Source organism: Micropterus dolomieu, linkage group LG02 (genome assembly GCF_021292245.1).
Source record: "Micropterus dolomieu isolate WLL.071019.BEF.003 ecotype Adirondacks linkage group LG02, ASM2129224v1, whole genome shotgun sequence".
NCBI lineage: Eukaryota > Metazoa > Chordata > Actinopteri > Centrarchiformes > Centrarchidae > Micropterus > Micropterus dolomieu.
The window spans coordinates 14,268,074-14,287,337 of record NC_060151.1 but is presented as its reverse complement, the minus strand read 5'-3'; the positions used below and the strand labels follow the sequence as shown (position 1 = coordinate 14,287,337).

Below are 19,264 nucleotides of genomic sequence, written 5' to 3'. Positions count from 1 at the left end.
TTTACTGCCTACAGTGTATCAGCGCCTGCACATGGCAATCATCTGATCAGTTGTGTTTTCCCACCTGTCCTTTGGGCCACATATGGGCCTTTGGGCCACACATCTCTCAAGTCCATTCCTGTTGTGACTCCATCTGGCTTAGATGCCGTCAAACAAACAATCTTTGCATTTGCTTGCAGCTCCGTTTTTGACAGGAACCTTTGTAAATAAAAAATTTGATATTATTTGGAGCATATTCACGATCTTATCTGCGTAAGACCCTAACACTGGATTGCTTTTGTGTTTCATTCATCGCACAATTTAAAAACTAAAACAACAAACAAAGAGAAAAAAAGTCCCTCTTCACACACACACTCACCAAATTCTCCCACTGACTACTCTTACCTCTCTGCGTCCCTCAGTTCTCTGCTTTCTTTGGATAACAACTTTCCCACCTATACCCCTACTCCCTATCAGTGTTCATGGCAGCCGTCACACCATCTCCTGCTCTCCTGCTCTGTTTGCAGACGGTAGAGATGAGAGAGATGGGGCAGGATGGTTACTCGGATACTGAGCACTTTCCACCAATGGAAGGCCATGGCAGGGCCGCTTCCATGCCCCGCCTCCCAGGCGACAACCAAGTGAGCAGCATTCTCACCTTTCCACTCTCTTTCTATTTCCCCCCCATGTTCTCTGTTCCTCATCTCCTTTTGTTTGAAAAGATCATATTCTGAAAGGTCTGACTTGTTGTTTAAAGATGTATTGCTTTGGTTACTCAAATCCATGCTGGAGAGAGTTTATTAAGGCCATATTGACAAATGCATACTACTGCTGGTAAGATATTGAGCAAAGGTTACTTTTTTATATTAAAAGCAATCATGACAATATTTCTGGTTAAAACATGGAAATGTTTTGCTGAAATGTTGACTTCCTAAGTTAAATTCAAAACGACCATAGCGAGGGAAAGTCAGACCTTCTGCTCCTTTCCTCGTCTTCTCCTGTTGTCTTCTTCTCTTCCCACCATCCTGCCACCTGCATGAAGGTTTTTAACCGTGGATGTCCCGTTTCCATCTTACACACTCCATCCATTTTATATTGTTTCATATGCTCTGGTTGTCATATGCACACAATATATTCATAAATACAAATATGCACACACTCAAACACACACAAGCACATATTTAACACACATACACTCTGCCCCCCATTATTTGCTCTTCTTTTGTCAAGACCCTGATTTATTTGTCCTTTGTTGTTGTTTTTGTACTAAACCGTCTCTTCCTTCCTAGCAAAGGTTTTGTGCTCCTGTGCTGAACTCTTTTTGAATTTTGGGGCTTTTTTTTTTTCAACCAAGACTGGAAATAGCATGACAGTGTGTGTGTGTGTGTGTGTGTGTGTGCGCGCACAGGTGTGTGTGTTGTGTATATGTGTGTGCTCCGCAGTCTTTCTGTGCTCACCCTGAAACTCACACAGTTTTTTGTCACTCTGTTGTCTGCCGTTTCATATAATTGTAATTGTGTGTGTGGGTATGTGTGTGTTTGTGAATATGCATATCCATCTGTGCGTGTATTTTGCTGATTGTCGTCATTGCCGTTTGTGACTGTGGTGCTGTTGATTGAGCATTTTCATGGTGACCTTGTCTGTATAACCCTGTTTTGGCGCCAACCCCCCCAAGTGTCTGTGGTAAGTGTTTCTCTTCCACCTTCACTGCTGCTTCCGTGTCTAATTAGACTCTGTTTCTCTGTCCCTCCTTTCTATCTCTCTCTGTCCTCTCTCCACTGTGGCACCCCATCTCTTTTTGGGTGGAACCTCCACCTAACACTCTTTGCTTTTTACTTGTGCTCCTCTGTACCCCTTTTCTCTGTCATTTTGTATCAATCCATTCCTGTCTCCTTTACTTCTTCCTCCCTTCCTGGGTCTGTGTGTATGCTCCTTTGGTGTATTTGTGGCTGTGTGTGTGTGTGTGTGTGTGTGTGTGTGTGTGTGTGTGTGTGTGTGTTTGTGTCTTCTCTGTGCTCATACAGCAGCGAAGGAGAGGGAAACAACGTGGCAGTACCCTCAGTGTATGTACCCTGTCTTCCCTGTTTTGTCTCTCTCTTTCTCCCTCTCCTCTCCCTTTTACTCTCACACACTTATCTTTCCCTCATTTCTCCATGCTGTGTCTTTTATCATGGCAGGGGTTTCTCCGGAGTGTTAAAATGTTTTAGTACAATCTTTTTTTGGCATGACCAAATCTGATGCCAGCCCAGCCTCCAAACAGATCTGAGCGCCCTTAGCTACTTCTCTCATGCACCTAACGCGGTGCATTTGGGATTGGGCTGAACTCTGCACGTCCCCTGTCATCATTAACAGTTATGCCACGCTGTCTAGTGGCCTCAGTGTCTCTGCCTCTCTCTCTCTCTCTCTCATCCGTTGCTGCTGCTTGTGCTTTGTTGCTCTGTGTCCTCATGACTGTGTGCTCGTCTATAATGATGTTGTCAGTGTTTCCCTGTCTGTGTCCGAGTCTCCATTCACACCTGCCCACCTGCATGCAAGAAAATTGCCGAAATGTGTTAAAGTGGGTGTGTGTTTATGTGTGTGAGAGTGATGAGAGACAGAAAGAGAAATGATTTGGTTATGTATATGTGTGTGAACGGATGTGTTGTTGGGATTCTCAGTGCTACTCCTATGAGGCCAGATAATCTTGTGTTTTATATACATCTGCCAAATGGCCATCTGTCAGTTGATTTGTCTAATACACTATAACTGCAAAAATGGCCAGCTCAGCTTCCAAAAGGATCTAGCACTGAGGTAGCCTGATATGGTCTTCATGCCCAGGTCAGCAACTGGTGGCACCATAGGCTCTGTCCTGCTGTCCCGCCTCAGAGCATGAGGCCTCAGCACTGCAGAAGGAAGTTCTCATGTGAATAGAGGACTCAGGACAACCCCTATGTACCTGCATGGCTGGAGGAAAGCACGCTGAAACAGATCAGAAGATCGAGTTTTGTGTAGCCTGGAATGTGCCATGTTCAGGGTTTATGGGTGGTGAGGATGGAGGACTGTTGCCAGTCGTACTGACTCTTCTATTCCCTTCTTTTTTTTATAAAGCAAGTTACAGAAGCATGGAAGGCATGGCCATTTGCCATCATCTCTTTTATTGTATTTTTGTTGTATCTTTCTTCTTATATACTTTTTTTATTTATTCCTCTGTATCAGGGGTCGGCAATTACTGTAGTTTCAGCCCTGAGTTTTTTGTAACACTGTTCACTGGGGGACTAGCACTGGTGCAGTGGAGACATGTGCCTGTGGTGTGAATCCTTAAACATATTCAACCCTGTTTGGTCGGCGTTTCATTGTGTTACCGTTGACTTAAATATGTGCTTGAATTAAAGAGGTAATATATAGTTTAATTTAAAATGTGGTTTTATTAGCCCTCTGTTATTTTTTATTTGGTCTTTGTTAAACTTCATTGCAGCACCAGGAGCTGTTCACATTAAAACCTGTTCAGTAGCCTCGTTTTGAATATCAGATGGTTAATTAAGAGCATTTAATTCCTGTTGACACAGGAGTTGGATTTAGGGGAAAAAAATATAGGGGCCAAATAATTGTGATCGAGGGCCACAGGCTACTTTTTGTCGACCCCTGTCCTATAAACTGTATACCGTATCTGTATTTCTGAAGTAGCATGATTTGGACATTATTACTAATGCTGGAGTGTATCATTTTGGGATGGGATGTAGGAGGAAATGGGGCGAGCTTTCATAAAGTTCAAGAATCATTCTCACACATGCACACGTATACATGCATACACAGTGTCTCTAACCCCATAGCTCATAGAAAACGCCAAATCGGCAATCGAAGGAAACACCTCTCCCTGCAACTCTCCTTCTCTCTCCCTGCCTCGGTGGTCCTTCTCTTTCTCTCTCAGACCATCAGTGACAGCAGTCCCATGAAACGCTCGGCCTCGTCGCTGGGCCACAGCAGGTCCGGGCGTGGGCACAGAGACAAGGGAGGGGCAGACGACTACAATATGGAGCGTGTAATACCCGAGGAAGGGAGAACTTCCAGACATGGACACCGGCGAAAAGACCGGAGTCACCGGGCGTCTGAGAGGTCCCTCTGTCGCTACGCCGAGGCTGACACAGGTGTGAATGACCACACACACACTGATATACTGGGTGTTATGACCTGGCTCAAAAGGCCACAACAAAAGGGAGACACACCATGGTAGACGGTTAATAACATATGTTTATTTAACAAAAATAAGCCAAATTAAGTCATTTCGAATTAACTTAATTAAAGTATGAGGCATGTAGTCTGTGGTTTCAGAAGTGCTGTGCAGGATGATGGTTGCATGAATGTATGTGTGAAGGTGTTGTAGTATGCAAAAACAAGATAAATACCACAAAGCAATAGTCCAACCAGAGAAAACCAGACTAAAGGGGAAACTGGGGAGCCGGCCCGCAGGGAGGTCTGATCTGGCCTCGACAGCAGCCTCCTGCAGAATTTGAAGAAAGAGTTCAAATACTCTACAGGATAATTAGCCCAGGTTCCCAGAGTTACTGCAATCAGCTCTTCCTTCTTTAAAGGAAGAGAGAGAGATAGGCCACACCCACACATGACCCCACAGGGCGTCACACTGGGAAACACATCATATGTATGGAAAGCAATAATATGATGGTTCGACTGATTCAGTTTTGCCTTTTAAAAATTAAATGTATTGAACACTGCAATAAATTGTGCACATTTAAAAGATGAACAATAACACATAAAAGGTAACTCAGTGTTGTGTACCTATTACTTTTAAGTGTTGTGATCTAATGTCATAGCAATCTTTATTGTTTTCACCACGCTTAACCCTAATAACAACTCCCATGAACTCCACCATCAGGCCTGGGCACAGACTTGAGCACAACCACCCAGTCCGGAGACCTCACATCCAAAGACAAGGATCGTGACCGAGATCGCGGCCGGTCCAAAGACCGTAAGCACCACCACCATCATCACCACCACCACGGCTCTGTGGACAAGGAGCGCTACGTAGCAGAGCGAGGGGGCGAGTACGGGCACAGGCACTCCCGTGACAGAGAGCATGACCGGGAGAGGGAGCGGGAAAGGGACCGGCGCTGGTCACGATCGCCCAGCGAGGGTCGCGAGTGCATGACACACAGACAGGTGGGCTTCTGGGTACTTGTGTACACGCGGCGCCTAGTTTGAGGCAACACACCTTGTGTTCTTCAAAATGCAGTGGCATGAACACATTTTCAGTGTTATGCTGAAAGGTATAACATAAGGGCCTCTAGTTTGATGGTGGTTAACTGATGCAATCATCCATTTATGTTATTCCTCTCGAGGTGTTTAACTTTGACAAGCACACCACCACCTGTCCCAACCAACAGAACTCCTCTGAGCTATCTGGAGTACCTCTGGACAGGGCACTAAAAAAACATATGTTATTATTTGATAGGATAATAAATAGAGTGACAAAGAAACATCACAAGTTATTATAGGACTATTCCAATATTCACTGCTGCCCTCAAAGTAGAGGCCAAGATGTGTTGTTGTCCTTAACAACACACAAATGAAAATAGCCTGGTATAGGCCCTTTCTGTACATCCATATATACTGTACATATATGTTTGACTACAAGCACCCAAACATATGTACTGTGGTATAATCATGCAAGTACAAAGTACATGTTTGTTAAATGAAATCACTGTAATCAACTCACCGTTCCAACAACCCAACAAATATGCATAAAAATGTATATTTGAGTACCTGACTGCTGTCCCTATCTTGCCAGTGTTCCCTCACGCCCCCACCAACCCCAACCCCCACTACCTTTTCTTTTATGGCTTTCTTTTCCAAACACATAATCTACAACAATTTTGATTGCCTATTAAAATAGGACAAAAAGTATGTTTGATCTAGCGTGACACACATCGTTAAGCCTTACGTGTTGAATTTTTATGTTAGAACTTGAAAAGTCTTGCAAAGGAAGACTAATTGGGGAAGAATAGATTTCTCCCATTTTGCCTTTTTATTATAAAACCTTTTAGAACTCAACATGTATAAGATACAGTACACACAGCTAACTCACAATACTAAACCAAACCACATTAATGTAGGTTTAGTCACCATATTTACCCTGTACCACATATGTTGCTTCGGAAATCAACCCTTTACCCTTTTTTTCTCCTGTTGTCTTTTGTTTTCTTTCCTCTGCGTGACATGTCGCTTCTCTATGTATGGTGCTGTTTGGAATCTCATCTTTTATATCCACATCCTCTGCTCTGTTACTTTTTGATGCCTTTCATTTCTGCCTACCTCTCCTCCACGCCACATACATTATGACTGGTGCTTTTCTTCTTATTGTTGCTGTGGTTCTTGTTCTTGTCTTTTCTTGCTTTTCTATCTGGACTCTCTATCTTACATTCTTTCTTTCCCTCTCTATTTGATTTATACTCTATCTTTCCCATCCTCTACTTTATTCTACATGTTCTGTCGTTGAATTTGTGGTTCGTTCTTTTTATTTGCTTTATTTCACTTTTTGTGTAGGGCAGTAGTTCGGTCAGCGGAAGTCCTGTCCCCTCAACATCGGGGACCAGTACGCCACGTCGAGGCCGTCGTCAGTTGCCTCAGACCCCCGCAACACCTCGACCCCATGTTACCTACTCCCCTGTGGTTCGTAAGGCTATGCCCACACCACCAGGGGGGCCACAGGGCCGACCACCAGCCCCAGCCCCCCGTCGCTTTTCTCCTGAGCCTCCCCAAGGCCAGGGCCCTCCCCCCGTTGTACTCCCACCAGCCCATCATGGCACATCCCGCCAGGGTCATCATCCCCCACCTCGCTGGGGAGACACAGGTGGAGGAGGTGGCTCTGTGGAAGGGGATAGCTGTTTCTACAACCAGGACTACCAGGACTATGAGCCCCACCATGAACCACCTGCCTATGAGCAGAGCTCCATGCAGGGTGGAAACCCCCACCCCCACAATCTGGCCAACCACCCACTGCCGCCTCCTCCACAACCACAGCCACATAACCCCCATCCCCTCCCTCCACCCCAGCCCCACCCTGTAAACAACCCCCACCCTCATCCACCGTCACACCCACAACCCAGTCGCACCTCACCTAGGACTGTCCACCATGCGCCCCCTCCCACGACCGCCCTGACTGGGCCTGTACAGGGCCAGATGCAGCCTGCTGCCCAGCGCCGACTGCCCAATGGCTACCGTTCTTCATCACCTTCCACACATCTACATGGACCCCCACATACTGGGCCTCACAAGGTCCCCCCTCCAGCTGGGCATCCTAGGGGTCCCCGCAAGGGCCTGCATGAACCCTACAGCGAGACGGAGGATGACGACTGGTGCTAGCCTCTGGGGATGGGGGAGGGGCGTAAGGAAGAAAAAGAATTGATAGATGGACCGAAAGATGAAAATAGAAAGCTCTGACCTAGAGCACAGACTGCCAAGGGAAACCGTGATTCTTTCTTTCTCATCTGTTCAATTTTTCCCTCTCCTCCAACTGCTTGCCATGTCCCAGGGACGGTGGGCTAGATGAAGGGGCAGGTGTCAGGACAAAGGGATGGAACAAAAATGCGGAGGCCACGTTACTCTCGCATTGTTGTTTCATTCATCTCTTGATGCCAAAAACCCGACCTCAAACTGCAGTTTTTAAGGATACAAGTAGGAGGGGTGATGGACACTTGTCTTTGTGTGTCTTAAATTATGCCTCTGGCACCGAGCTACAGCCACTTACAAGATGTCAAGAGTTGCGACTCGACAAAAGACATTTTACAGTCAGAGACAAAAGAATGACCACTGTTTTTTTTTTGTTTTTTTGCTTCTCAAAGCTAACTTCAGTTAAGTTAGCCTCAAAAAGAATCAAATCCAACCCTCCCAACCACCAGTTGAATATTGATGAGTTTTATCATCTGTGTTTTTAAATAAAAACAAAACTGACAATGAGCCCTCCACCTATATGAGGTGAGAAGGCTAAGTGGGTGGGAGAGTTGGGGAGTGTTGCACGGGATTGACAAGTCCCTCTGTCAAAATCTAGAGCACAGGATGGGTGAGTTGGGGATGTTTACCCCGTCCCTGGAGAACACCCTCCTCCCAGAAACGAACAATTGAACCGACCTCAACCTATGGCCTATGAGAGAAGAAAAACAAAAAAGTGGAGATGGGTTTCAGAAACAAAAAAACAAACCAGTAACTGTTTTCTGCAGTATTTCTTCTTCTATTCCTGCTTCTTCTTCCTCCTTCTCTTCTACTTGTTCAAAACATTGAAGCTTGAATCTTCTGTTGCACCCCACACAGCTTCGTTTTTTAGACTTGCGGAGTTGTACACCCTGTGGAATCCTGCATGAATGATACAAAAAATAATAATAATAGCAACAATGAGAAACTACTGTATGCGGGGGGAAGTTTTACTTGATCATTTCTGTTGTGGTCTTTATGGTTTCTCTCTTTTTTAGTAAAAATGCCTTTCTGTTTCTCTTTCTCTCTCTCCTCTGTATGACATTCCTCTCTCTGCACCTTCATTTACACTAAAATCAAGTGACAGAAGGCTATAGGGATTTATATCTAGAAGGAACAACATGATTAGTTTTTGCCTGCTTGTCTGCATTTTCTGTGCCAGATGCCTGCCACCGATACAGCTGGAATTGCACATCGTTTTTGTGGAAGTAACTTTTTGTAACTAAGGTGATAATCCTTAAATGATATACTGGGAAGCAGGGTAAAGTGGATAGAAGACGTGGATGTCCGTATTGGTAAATAAATCCGACAAATCAGTAACGTCTCTAAGTCTTCCAGGGTTTGGGGTTAAAACAGACACCAGAGAGAAAGAGACCAATAAGAAAGTTGGAGAAAGGAGAGAAACTCTTCATCTTTGTTTTCTTCGTTCTTGAGTGTAATAACAGATAAACAGATGATATAATAACTTATAATGATCATGATGATCGTGATAATGAGACAGATTCTCCATGTTTGGTCTTCTATTCTGTTCTCTATGTTTTGCTGAGCTCAGCTAATCATTTTTCCAACCCTGAGGTGGAGCTCTAAAACACAGTTGCATTATGGGAGAGTGATTCTGTAGGAGGGTAAACACAAGACAGATTAGCTAAAGCAGTCCTTAGAATTTAGACAGTTGGTGAATTTGATTGAAATTCGATTGACACAAACATTGGTCAAATGCAGCAGTTCCTTACAGGTTCTTACATTGAATTGGATGAGTCTTCTCTCCTGCAGATGCTGAAACAGAGTTCCACCGCCACTTGTGACCTTCTGGTGGCGCTGTATGACAAACAATGTCCCTCTAGTTTTTGTACGGCTCCCTTTACTTCACTTCTGAATTCAGAGTTGTCATACAGTTTAGCTCGTTCTCTCGCTTAGACCACCTTGTCTGTGTTCACCACGCGTAAACACAGGTGACTGAATTGCACAGTCGCACAGTTCAGATGGGTTGGAGAAAAGATGTCTGGGCCTTGTCATGGTCCTGGAAAAACATCTGTGTTCTGTGTGTGCACTCGTAGATATATCTTTCAATTTCTTTCTGTGTGTTTCTCTGTGTGCCTCAAACTAACACCTGTCACTAACGCACACCACTGTCAGCCCCAGCATTATGTTTTTTTTATTTATTTGACCTACGTTTTAACCTGGAGGCCTATCACATGTTGACAAGAGAATGCACCGAAAAAATAGAAAAGAAAAAAAAACTGCCTATTAGTGTCTTTCCAACCTCAGTGGAATGTCACAGACAAGTTTTTCACATCAATACACTTAAAATCAGAAAGCACACTAGGTATGTAGCTCCTGGTTGTGGTGTGTGTAACTGGGTTTTTGCGTGTGTGTGTGTGTGTGTGTGTATGTATGTACATGGGTGAGTGTGTTTCTGATAAATGTTTGTTTCTATGCTTGCTTTGCTTTCTATTCTTTGTCTCCAGAAATCATTTTCAAATCTTAAAATGTTTTTGGTCAAATCATTGTTAACAATCTTCAACTCTGCGCGTTTGTGTGTGTGTGTGATGCCAGTAACCCCCTGAATGAAACATGCAAAGCCCCGAACATTCACCATCCATCTTTGTGTCTATGCTGCAGTGAAGTCCACTAACACGCTGATTAACTACACAAAGTCTTCAAAAAGCAATGTAAAGCCGCTACTGAGGAGAAAAAAAACAACTTTTTTTTTAAGTACAAAAGATTAAAAAAAGGAAAAAATATCTAGTTCCAGAAATGCATGTGCTATGTGCATGCCACACCGTGGGTTAACAGTCATCTTCAGGACATAAAAGAAAAAGCAGATTAATGAATTCAGAGGAATAAAAAAAAGATATATAGATAGATGTTTTTAAAAAGCAACGTTTCCTTTTTTTCCTTCTATTTTTGAGAACAAAAAAGGTAAAAAAAAATACAACAAAAAAATGTCTAAAGAATAAAAACACAAAAGAGACTTTGGTGAGAGTCAGTCTCGTTTGTTTCTTCTGTTACATGAGGTTGAGGCACAACACAACCATGTTCAGGACACCACAAAAAAGAACTGTTTTTAACAAAGAAAAAATATATATACGTACAAAGAAAAGAAAGTACAGTTCAGAAGATGGTGTATTCTCCCTTCTACTTTTTTTGTGGGGGTCAGGGGGTGCAGAAGCTAGCCAAATCTGATGTTGTACTCATTACAACTGGCTGTGCAATCTTTGACCTCCCACTCACTCCCTCTTTTTTCCCTCTCTCTAACTCCGTCTCTCACTCTTATCTGTCGCACTCTCAACCTGTCTCACTGCTATTTCTACCAGTGCATTTTGTAATTCCAAACAAAACTCTTCCTAAAGAATAAAATCCAGAGAGAATGCACACTGCTTTGCCTCATTTCTTCTCCACGGTATTGCTTTAATCGTTTTAACTGTGAGAGTGTGTGTTGCGGGTGTGTATGGCTCATATTTTGGGCTAAAGATGCCCTGTGGAGTTTTCTTGTAAACAAACAAACAAAAGCTATGTTTACATTTATTGTTACTCCCCAAAACGCAATGTATGAATCCTTGAGCTCGTACAAACATGGTGAATATATTTCCTTCCTCATAAAATATTTGCAATGCCATTATCTTCAACATTATGAAACGTGCATTGTTTACGTTTAATAGCTTGACTGATCAGAACTGAAAAGACAACGGATAGTGAAAATCCGTAGGGACATCTGGCCATATTTCAAGGTAAAACAACATACTTCATGACCCATTAGCTACCTTTAATTTGAGCATTTGGGCTTCCCACCATGTGACGTCAGAGGAAAATGGCTGTCAGTCACGTGAATATGATGAATTAACTGTCCACCGGTGGAATAGTGTGAAACAATTGACAAGAATGTGTAAGACAAACCAAACAAACTCACTCACACATAATACTTACTGTTCCATTTCACTACCGGAGATCAAAAACTTTAAAGCTGCATTGATTTGTTTTGGCCACTTTAGGGCAGTAGAACAAGCTGTAACAACAACAGTGACTTCATCACATTTGATAGTTAGTAGTGATGGTGTTAACAAAGAGTTGACTGTTTACACAGACACAGAGTATCATTCATTTAGAGTCGTGTTTCTAATCACCTGGCAAATGTATGTCCAATATTCACTCTCTTTTTAGCTCTGTTACGCCAGCTCCCGACGGACATATTGGCTGCTAAATGCTCCACTATGAAAACCAGCCAGTCGCTAACATTATCTCTCTGCTGTTTGGTGCAGGGCAGGTGGCATATGGGTGGGGGGTTTTCAGAGCTTTTGGGCTGAAAACAGCTGCCTGTTGTGGCCGGTAACAGGGCTGATGAGAGTGGTGAGAAAAATAAATACATTTGAAAGCTGTAAAGAGGGACTGCAAAGTTGGGCGATTGCACGTTAATTGTGGGTTGGTTACTATGAGAGACAACTTTCACATTATACATAGTCATTTGATCCGTTGTTAGAATAAAAATATTGATTAGTGCAGCTGTAAGCTCACAAACCTACAGTGTTGATGAGGGAACAGTGATCTAAAGTCTACATCCCACCAGTTGCTCTGAGTGAATTCAGCACACAACCTTTTTTTTTTTGCTGTTTCTGTGACGCTTGAATTCTATCAGGTTTGAAATATTTTAAATATCCACTAGATGTTAGATAACTGTTTTATGCATACGCTAGTCATGCAGAGGACATGGATGTGTCAACAGTAAGTGCCTGAGTGGTCGGAGTAGACTTTCATGAGAAGGCCAACGAGTGTGTGTTTGTATAATATGTATGACGTGTGTGTGTGTTTTCACAGGCATGTCCAGACAGTTCCGGCCACTCCTCCCAACCCTGTGCACATAGACAGGCTGCTCTGGTTTCAGCCAGAAGAATAAGCAGCACAGTTCGGGGCCCCATGGTGGGCTCACACAGACACTCCACCCCCCACCACATTCCTTCCTTCTGTTTTCCTGGATTAGCCCCTTCCCCCCCCCCGAAAAACTGGTGAATCCCTGTTGAAACCCCCTCCACAGTCTGCAGGGAAACTGCATTCCTAAACTTACAACCTACTTTAATAGCATAGTAAATAAAAAACAGTTTTATTTGATTACGCACATTTCTAAAACTTCGCTATAATTGCAGTAATTTTATATGGTGTGAGTTTTGTAAAAACTCTCTTTAGTTACTGGTGGTTCAGTGCAGAATGACCGTGCCACTGAAATCTCTATTAAAGATTCAGCTTTACTGCAGTTATCTGTAACCCAACACCCTTATTTTCCCTAAACAAGTAATCATCATCAACTCCACAAATAATTGTTTTTCTTTTAACCTAACCCTTTGCACTGTAGTTGTTGAACCAATGAGCACTGTCATCACAGCACTGTCATTAAAGCAAAGAGCCAGTGGACCCTGATTGTTCTCAGTGTTGGGCCAGTCAATGGCTTTACTGCTTCCCCCTTACTCTTTGGACCACAGAATCCTGAATTGTCCTTGCTTTTGTTCTGCAAATCAGTGCAGGGGGTGTGAAGTTGTGGAGGGAAGGAAGTTTTTTTTTATTTTTTTAAACACCCAAACCAGTTTCCTGTCATACTCAAAACACACCCACATACCACTTTCACAATGACTTTCTTTTTTCTTTTTTTTTATGACTAACACACTCAGGCCTCACTACTACCATGCTTCTACTCTCCCCTTGCAGTCAGACATGGCATAATTTATTATAAACAACACACGACTCAGAATTAAGTAGTATAAAAATGTTTAATAAATACTGAGGTAGTTGTAGTCATTGAATGTTTTACACATTTCACATCTTCTGTCACTGTGATCTCCATAACACAGTCTTAGAATGCAGCCTGCTTCATATGAACGCCCATAAAAACCAGCTCAAGGCCCCATCCAGATCGACCACTTCCTTGAGTTCTGCCTGTCGCCAGCCGAAGTCAGTCCCGATAGTGAGCTGGCCAACAACTAGGCTAGAAGTCACAGGTACTAGGCTACTACGCACCCGTGAGTCCTGTGACATACCCAGGCTTGTTCGGTTCAGAGTCGTGCCTCGGGACTGCACTGTCCTGCCTGTTTGCATCCAAAAACCCTTACACGGACCCCGCATGCAGGGCGCGTTCAGGCTCTCAGGCCGTGTCGAAAAGTTTCCTGCCTTTAAATCTGCACAGGGTCTCAACACGCTGCAATGGCTCTCTGTAGAGGTATGGGGGATGGGGGCGCTCCCAGTTCACTGCTGCAGATGACATAGTCCATCAAAACGGAACTTACAATGAGCTGTTGAGGGCAGGTCACCTGCTCAAGTTTTGCTTTCTTGCAAGGCAGAAAGTCCGGCTCGACGGCCGCTTTTCCCCGTCTTTTCCTTGAGTGCTGTGCCGGGCCAGTCGGGCACAGGTTCTCCTTGTTTCCTGCACCGGTACGCTTGAGTGCGTCGCGGCGCAACTCTTTGGTGGAAACCAAAACCTCCTTTTGGGGTAAAGTCCGAGGAGAAGCGGGACCCTGGGGCTCCTGATGAGCGCCAGTGGACTCTGTGGTCATCTCAGCCGTGGAGTGTTGTTCACATCCTGATGGGACACTGTCTGTCGTCGCCTGGGCCTCGTGGTAGATGTCCCGGGCGGATTTCATCACTAGTGTCAGGAGGAGACTCCGGTGGAGACGGAGACCCCCTCGCTGAGTGCGGGAGCTGTACAGTTTCCCCAAAGCCACGACCATGATCCTCTTGGCCTCAGCGCTGACCTCCATGTCACAGCTTGTTTTGAAACTAGTCCTGGACAAACAACCGGCGGGAAAAGGTTTGCGGATTCAGACTCTTCCCTGTGAGTTCACACACAGACACAATACAGACCGGGGTGCAGGACAAATACTTATCACCTCGTTGACGTCACTCATCCAGCGTCATCTGATATAGCCCCGCCCACTGGCCTCATACCCGGTCTGTTATTTCCAACAGCCCCGCAACAACTGGTTAGGCAGCTGTGGCTATTTTAGTCTGCCCCTGTGCTCTATGAAGATATGACTGTCTCACTGTTGAAATACAAACTACAAGCATAAAGAAAGCGTAACTCTGCCAACAGAACACATAGGAATGACCAACAGGCACCTATGGTGAGGTAAACCAACTACAACAAGCAATAAATCATAACAGTTGGGAGTATTTTGACATTTTGGGGAAATCTGTTTCCCCAGTTTCATTTAGCAAATAAGTTCAACCTGCCTGTAAAACTCATTTCTAGCCTATAGTTTCTATGTAGGCCTACAACACACATTACATACACAGGTTACCTCATGCATTCAGCTTTGAAGTTTGGACTTTGGACTTGCAGCCCCCCGAACCTTACAGCATTTTTCCAGAGCTAGGCCAAACATGCGCCTGACTTTGCATTAGATAAAGGCTACACATCTAATTTGCCCCGACTCTGGTTTTGGTGACAAATGTGTTAGGCTGTTTCTTCAATAGCCAACGCTAAATTAGGCATTGCAATTGCAGTAACTGGTAGTAAAATGATTAATAATTGATTTCAACGGATCTTGGCTATTACTACCCCCAGCCCACCTAAATGTTGTTCAGCGTGCACTTTTACATTCAAACTCTTGGTGCAGCTTTAAAGGGGGGTCTGACTGAATTAGCCCTGTCACATGCAAGTCAGTTGTTTTGCTAAAATACAAACGACGCCTGTTGTGCTTGTCGGGACACCATCAAGCATTGAACTTCATCATGTCAGCTAAGGACCCGACTTCCAAATAATGAAAAAACATGTCAGGCTATACTAAATGTTTAAGGACGTGTTTTACAATCATTAACTGACTACACATTGACCATATTGGCTATTGATTTGATAAGCAAAACCCGGAACAGAAAAGGTCTAATCTGTGAAAAGATATAGGCTATCTTTGTCTATGTTTAGTCTTTCTCACACCACAGATGCATGCCACGGTTCTACTTATTTGGAACAGTCAGTAAAGCACAACAGACTCTGAGCTCTCCTCCAGTCTCACCCATCCCCCAAGTGTATTGCTTCCTTTTGAAAGAAGAAAAAAGAAAAGAAAAGAGAGGGAAGGGGAGGGAGGTGTAGCAGACAGATGCCCATATTAAGCACATCCTGCTCCTGTGGCATACACGGAGGAAAACCCATGACGTGAGTGGGAGCCCTTGTTTCCTGTAGCCATTTAAAGTAACAGCAGTGGGTATTGCGTCAGGATCTGCTACTTCCCTCAGCCCATATTTGGGCAATGGAATCCATTCCTCCAGTTTTTATCCTAATCAGAAACTGCATAGTACTTCTATACTTCACTTAGCGTTAGAACTGGTTATATTGAATGTTACAACAATATGACAACATAAAACTATAAATTCTACTCTTGAATAGGTTGAAATTGTCTTGTCCCAGAAGATTTTAATTCTTATAGATAAACAGGAAAACAGAGAGCTTTTTCTCCCCAAGCTGCCCTGTGCTTCCAGAGGAATTTGTGGTATGCTGGTGATTGTTTCTGGTGCGGCTGCAGTTCAACAAAGCCATCAGTTGCAGAGGATCACAGGCTGACGTTTGCATTTTTAAAACAAAAAAATGCTTTTACTGTCATAAAAAAATCTACTTTTGTCTATGTGGTAGGAATGCATCGAAATTAGTAGGCATGTGAAACCATGTGAAAGGGAAAAAAGAAGCTAAATGAAATTCCTCTGTTGCATCCATCGTCAACCGCTTATCCTGCGTACAGGGTCGCGGGGGCCTGGAGCCAATCCCAGCTGACATCAGGCGAAAGGCGGGGTACACCCTGGACAGGTCGCCAGTCCATCGCAGGGCATGGACAAACAAACACTCACACTCACATCAGAGCACACATCAGAGGAAACCAGAGCACCCGGAGAGAACCCACGGAGAACATGCAAACTCCACACAGAAAGGCCCACGAGCTTCTTTGTGTGAGGCGACAGTGCTAACCACTGTACCACTGTAATTTTCAGTTGATCAGCATGCCTCTTATATTAATACAGTATGATCTTGTTCGTGACCCAAAAGACAAAACATTTCCTTCTAACCCCCTACTGATGTTTTAAAACTCAGCACAAATTATGGTTAAGTCATCAGTAGAGGTGTGGAGAACACTCTTTGGGTTCACTTCCATTACATTTCAGTAATACATTGAAGATTGCCCTCCTGTGGTCACATTATGGAATTGAAGCAACATTGTGGAGACTGGAGCCCATTTAAAAGCAACAACACTTGCCTTGTAGCCCTGATTCACAGCCTGAAGCATTGATAAACTCTTAATTTTCTCTCCATTCATAACCCCCCTTTTACATCTTTTGGGCTGGCATTAGTTAGTCATTTAATCAAATCTGTATCCAGTATCGTGTGTATCCTGCTTTTTACACAACTCAGGCAGTATATTGCCTTTCTGTGAGTGGGGCCCCACTTAAATTATTAAATAAATACAGCATTCCTCAGATGGCATCAACATCATGATTGTGCTTTTGCAAAATGTTCCAGCTTTTAGGATTCCTGAGATGCCTGTAAGTTACTCCGCATCTGGGGACTTATGTGCACCACTGCATTGGACTGTAGTGAATTCCTTTCCAAGATATTTTGCCTTAAATATATTAATCAATGTTGTTTTTTTTCACCAGGGAGCAGTAAAACATCACAACATGCAGACAGAAACGCAGCCAGTACATCTTATTAGAGCCTTATTTCAAGCCACAGAGAAATTTTGTTCTAAAATTAAATGTTTAAATTTATTGCTAAATTTTCTGTTATTTTTCACTGGGTATACTGTTGCGTTTATGAAGTTTTTATTGTACAGCTTCCTGATGCTGCTTCGTAACGGAAAACTGCTCAGATTTAACCGTCAATTAAATGTGCAAGCACTAAAAACAAAATATGCTAAAAGAGGCTTATCCTTAGAGCAGAATGGCGGCACTATAAACAAGCATTTTAACATTACAGTACAGAGTCAATTGATTAAATGTTGATATCAAAAATATAGATTGATGCGGATTTGAAGCTTCCATTAGCCTACTGTACAGTTTGTAATTGCAGCGACATAGTTAACAGAGCTGGCAAGCTGGCCAAAAGTGGACATTTCGGTGAGTTGTACAGTAGGCTATAGCTCTGTCTCATCGGGTGGAGAAATTCACCACTGCACTGCTTTGAGTAAAATGTATGCACATGTAAAAAATTTTAGCCTTTGTCCTTCAGCATCAATTAAGCATTACAAGCAACAGACTTACGTTTGAACTGTCGAGCTGGTTAAGTTTAATGCTGCTTGTGCAGTACGATCCACCCGATGTCCTGCAGTCAGTTGTCTTGTCAGCCTTCAACCACTGGGTGGTGCACTAACAAGGGAAACTAAACATAGTTGATTCTGCTTAAGGAACTCCTACATGCAAAGAAAAGGAGGAGAGTGTCAATGGTTTATCTCACTGGTTCACAAACTTTTTCAACTCAAGACCCGAAAGAGAAATCTGGTGTCTTCCTGGGACCCAAATTTACAAAAACACATCTACATTTACAAACTACGATTAAAGGGCAAAACAAACCATGTATATAAAATATATTCATTTTCTTATTCAAGTAAACAATAACAACAATGTCTATTCTCCTTTCTGTGTTGAAGTTGCCAGATTCACACAAGTATGTTGTGTCATATTGAATGAACACATCTTGAAGGATTCTTATTTACAAAGAAAAAAATGTTTGGACTTTCCCAGAGACAGTGAATGTTTTGTTTACAGATACCTGTCCAATTTATTAATTTTAAAACCCTCAGAGCACTTCCCCACATACTACACATTGAAGTATCTCCTCTCCATTCTGAATTGCTTTGGTGAAGCCAACATTAATAAACTCATCCTTGTACTTTAGTTAGATATCATAGGATCAACAGTGACAGATGACAGACTACAGACATATAAATTCTGTATGAATGTGGACAAAAGATCAGGTTAGGAAGAAGAGAGGGAGAAAACCTCCCACAGCATCTGAGCTGAACAGACAAGTGTAGCAGAAAAGAGTTTCCTACCCATTTTGGGTCCCAACCCTAAGTTTGGCAAATGTGTTTATCTCATTCGGGGTCGATATTCAAAAGACTGAAGCGCATCATTCTGAATTTGCCAATACTAAACCCCATTTCATTTATCTTAATTGAAAGTGGAGTTGTGTCATTTTGTTGCGTTTCCTCTATTATAGCGTAGAATATGAAACATACCAGTGAATATTGGCCTCATGACCCATTATGTAAAGCACTGTATACCAAGTGTGAAAGCAAAACTACAGCCAAATGAAGGCAGAAACAACTGTGTGGGATATGTTCGTGAAGCATGAAAGAAGCCGGTCATACATGGCATCCTCCAGGTGTACGGAAGTGTACGTGAAGAGGAACATTCGAGAATGAGCACGGATGTTCAAACTTTATCTGTTGATTTATGAAAATTGTTTACTTACAGTAAATAAAACCATTTCACAGTGAAAAGCACTTCCCAACAGAATTATACTTAAAACTGGCTTCTTAGTTATAAGTTATAGATACAGCTGTAAATTAAATAAGAATATAAATTATATTTGAAGGTGTTTTCCTGGCAATAGTCAAATTTATATTTCTTTATCATATTATGGTTTCAGCAAATGAAATATACATTGCAGTGTCACATATGAAAAGTACCACAATGAGCATGAGCCATGGAGCATGCAGTGTTAGGAGTTGGGGTGGCTGAGCTCATTGCTTATCGTCTACTCATTATGTCAGTTCTCATCTCAGCCACATGTTTGAGGTTTGTATTAAAAAACAACCAGCCAACCAACAAAGCAGCTCAACAGTAAAGATACCAG

The 19,264-nt window shown here is 43.1% G+C and overlaps 2 protein-coding genes across 2 annotated transcripts in view; one reads left to right on the top strand and one right to left on the bottom strand.

Annotated features, from left to right (window-relative positions):
* The window catches only part of cacna1aa (calcium channel, voltage-dependent, P/Q type, alpha 1A subunit, a), a 75,992-nt gene extending 65,177 nt beyond the window's left edge, over nucleotides 1-10,815 (top strand). Inside the window, exons 46-49 of the mRNA XM_046076087.1 lie at nucleotides 507-620; nucleotides 3,887-4,103; nucleotides 4,850-5,133; nucleotides 6,517-10,815. Coding sequence (XP_045932043.1) covers nucleotides 507-620; nucleotides 3,887-4,103; nucleotides 4,850-5,133; nucleotides 6,517-7,335 — 1,434 coding nt within the window. The 3' untranslated portion in view covers nucleotides 7,336-10,815. The remainder of the gene's footprint in view (nucleotides 1-506; nucleotides 621-3,886; nucleotides 4,104-4,849; nucleotides 5,134-6,516) is intronic.
* A 2,362-nt stretch (nucleotides 10,816-13,177) lies between these two features.
* On the bottom strand, nucleotides 13,178-14,290 carry ier2a (immediate early response 2a). Its single transcript, XM_046075834.1, has one exon. It carries the CDS (start codon nucleotides 14,178-14,180, stop codon nucleotides 13,614-13,616), a length of 567 nt encoding a protein of 188 aa, XP_045931790.1. The 5' UTR covers nucleotides 14,181-14,290; the 3' UTR covers nucleotides 13,178-13,613.
* Between the last annotated feature and the right edge of the window lie 4,974 nt (nucleotides 14,291-19,264).

Excerpts from the sequence above, each read along its gene's own strand:
- ier2a (XM_046075834.1), bottom strand. The coding sequence starts at position 14,180 with ATGGAGGTCAGCGCTGAGGCCAAGAGGATCATGGTCGTGGCTTTGGGG.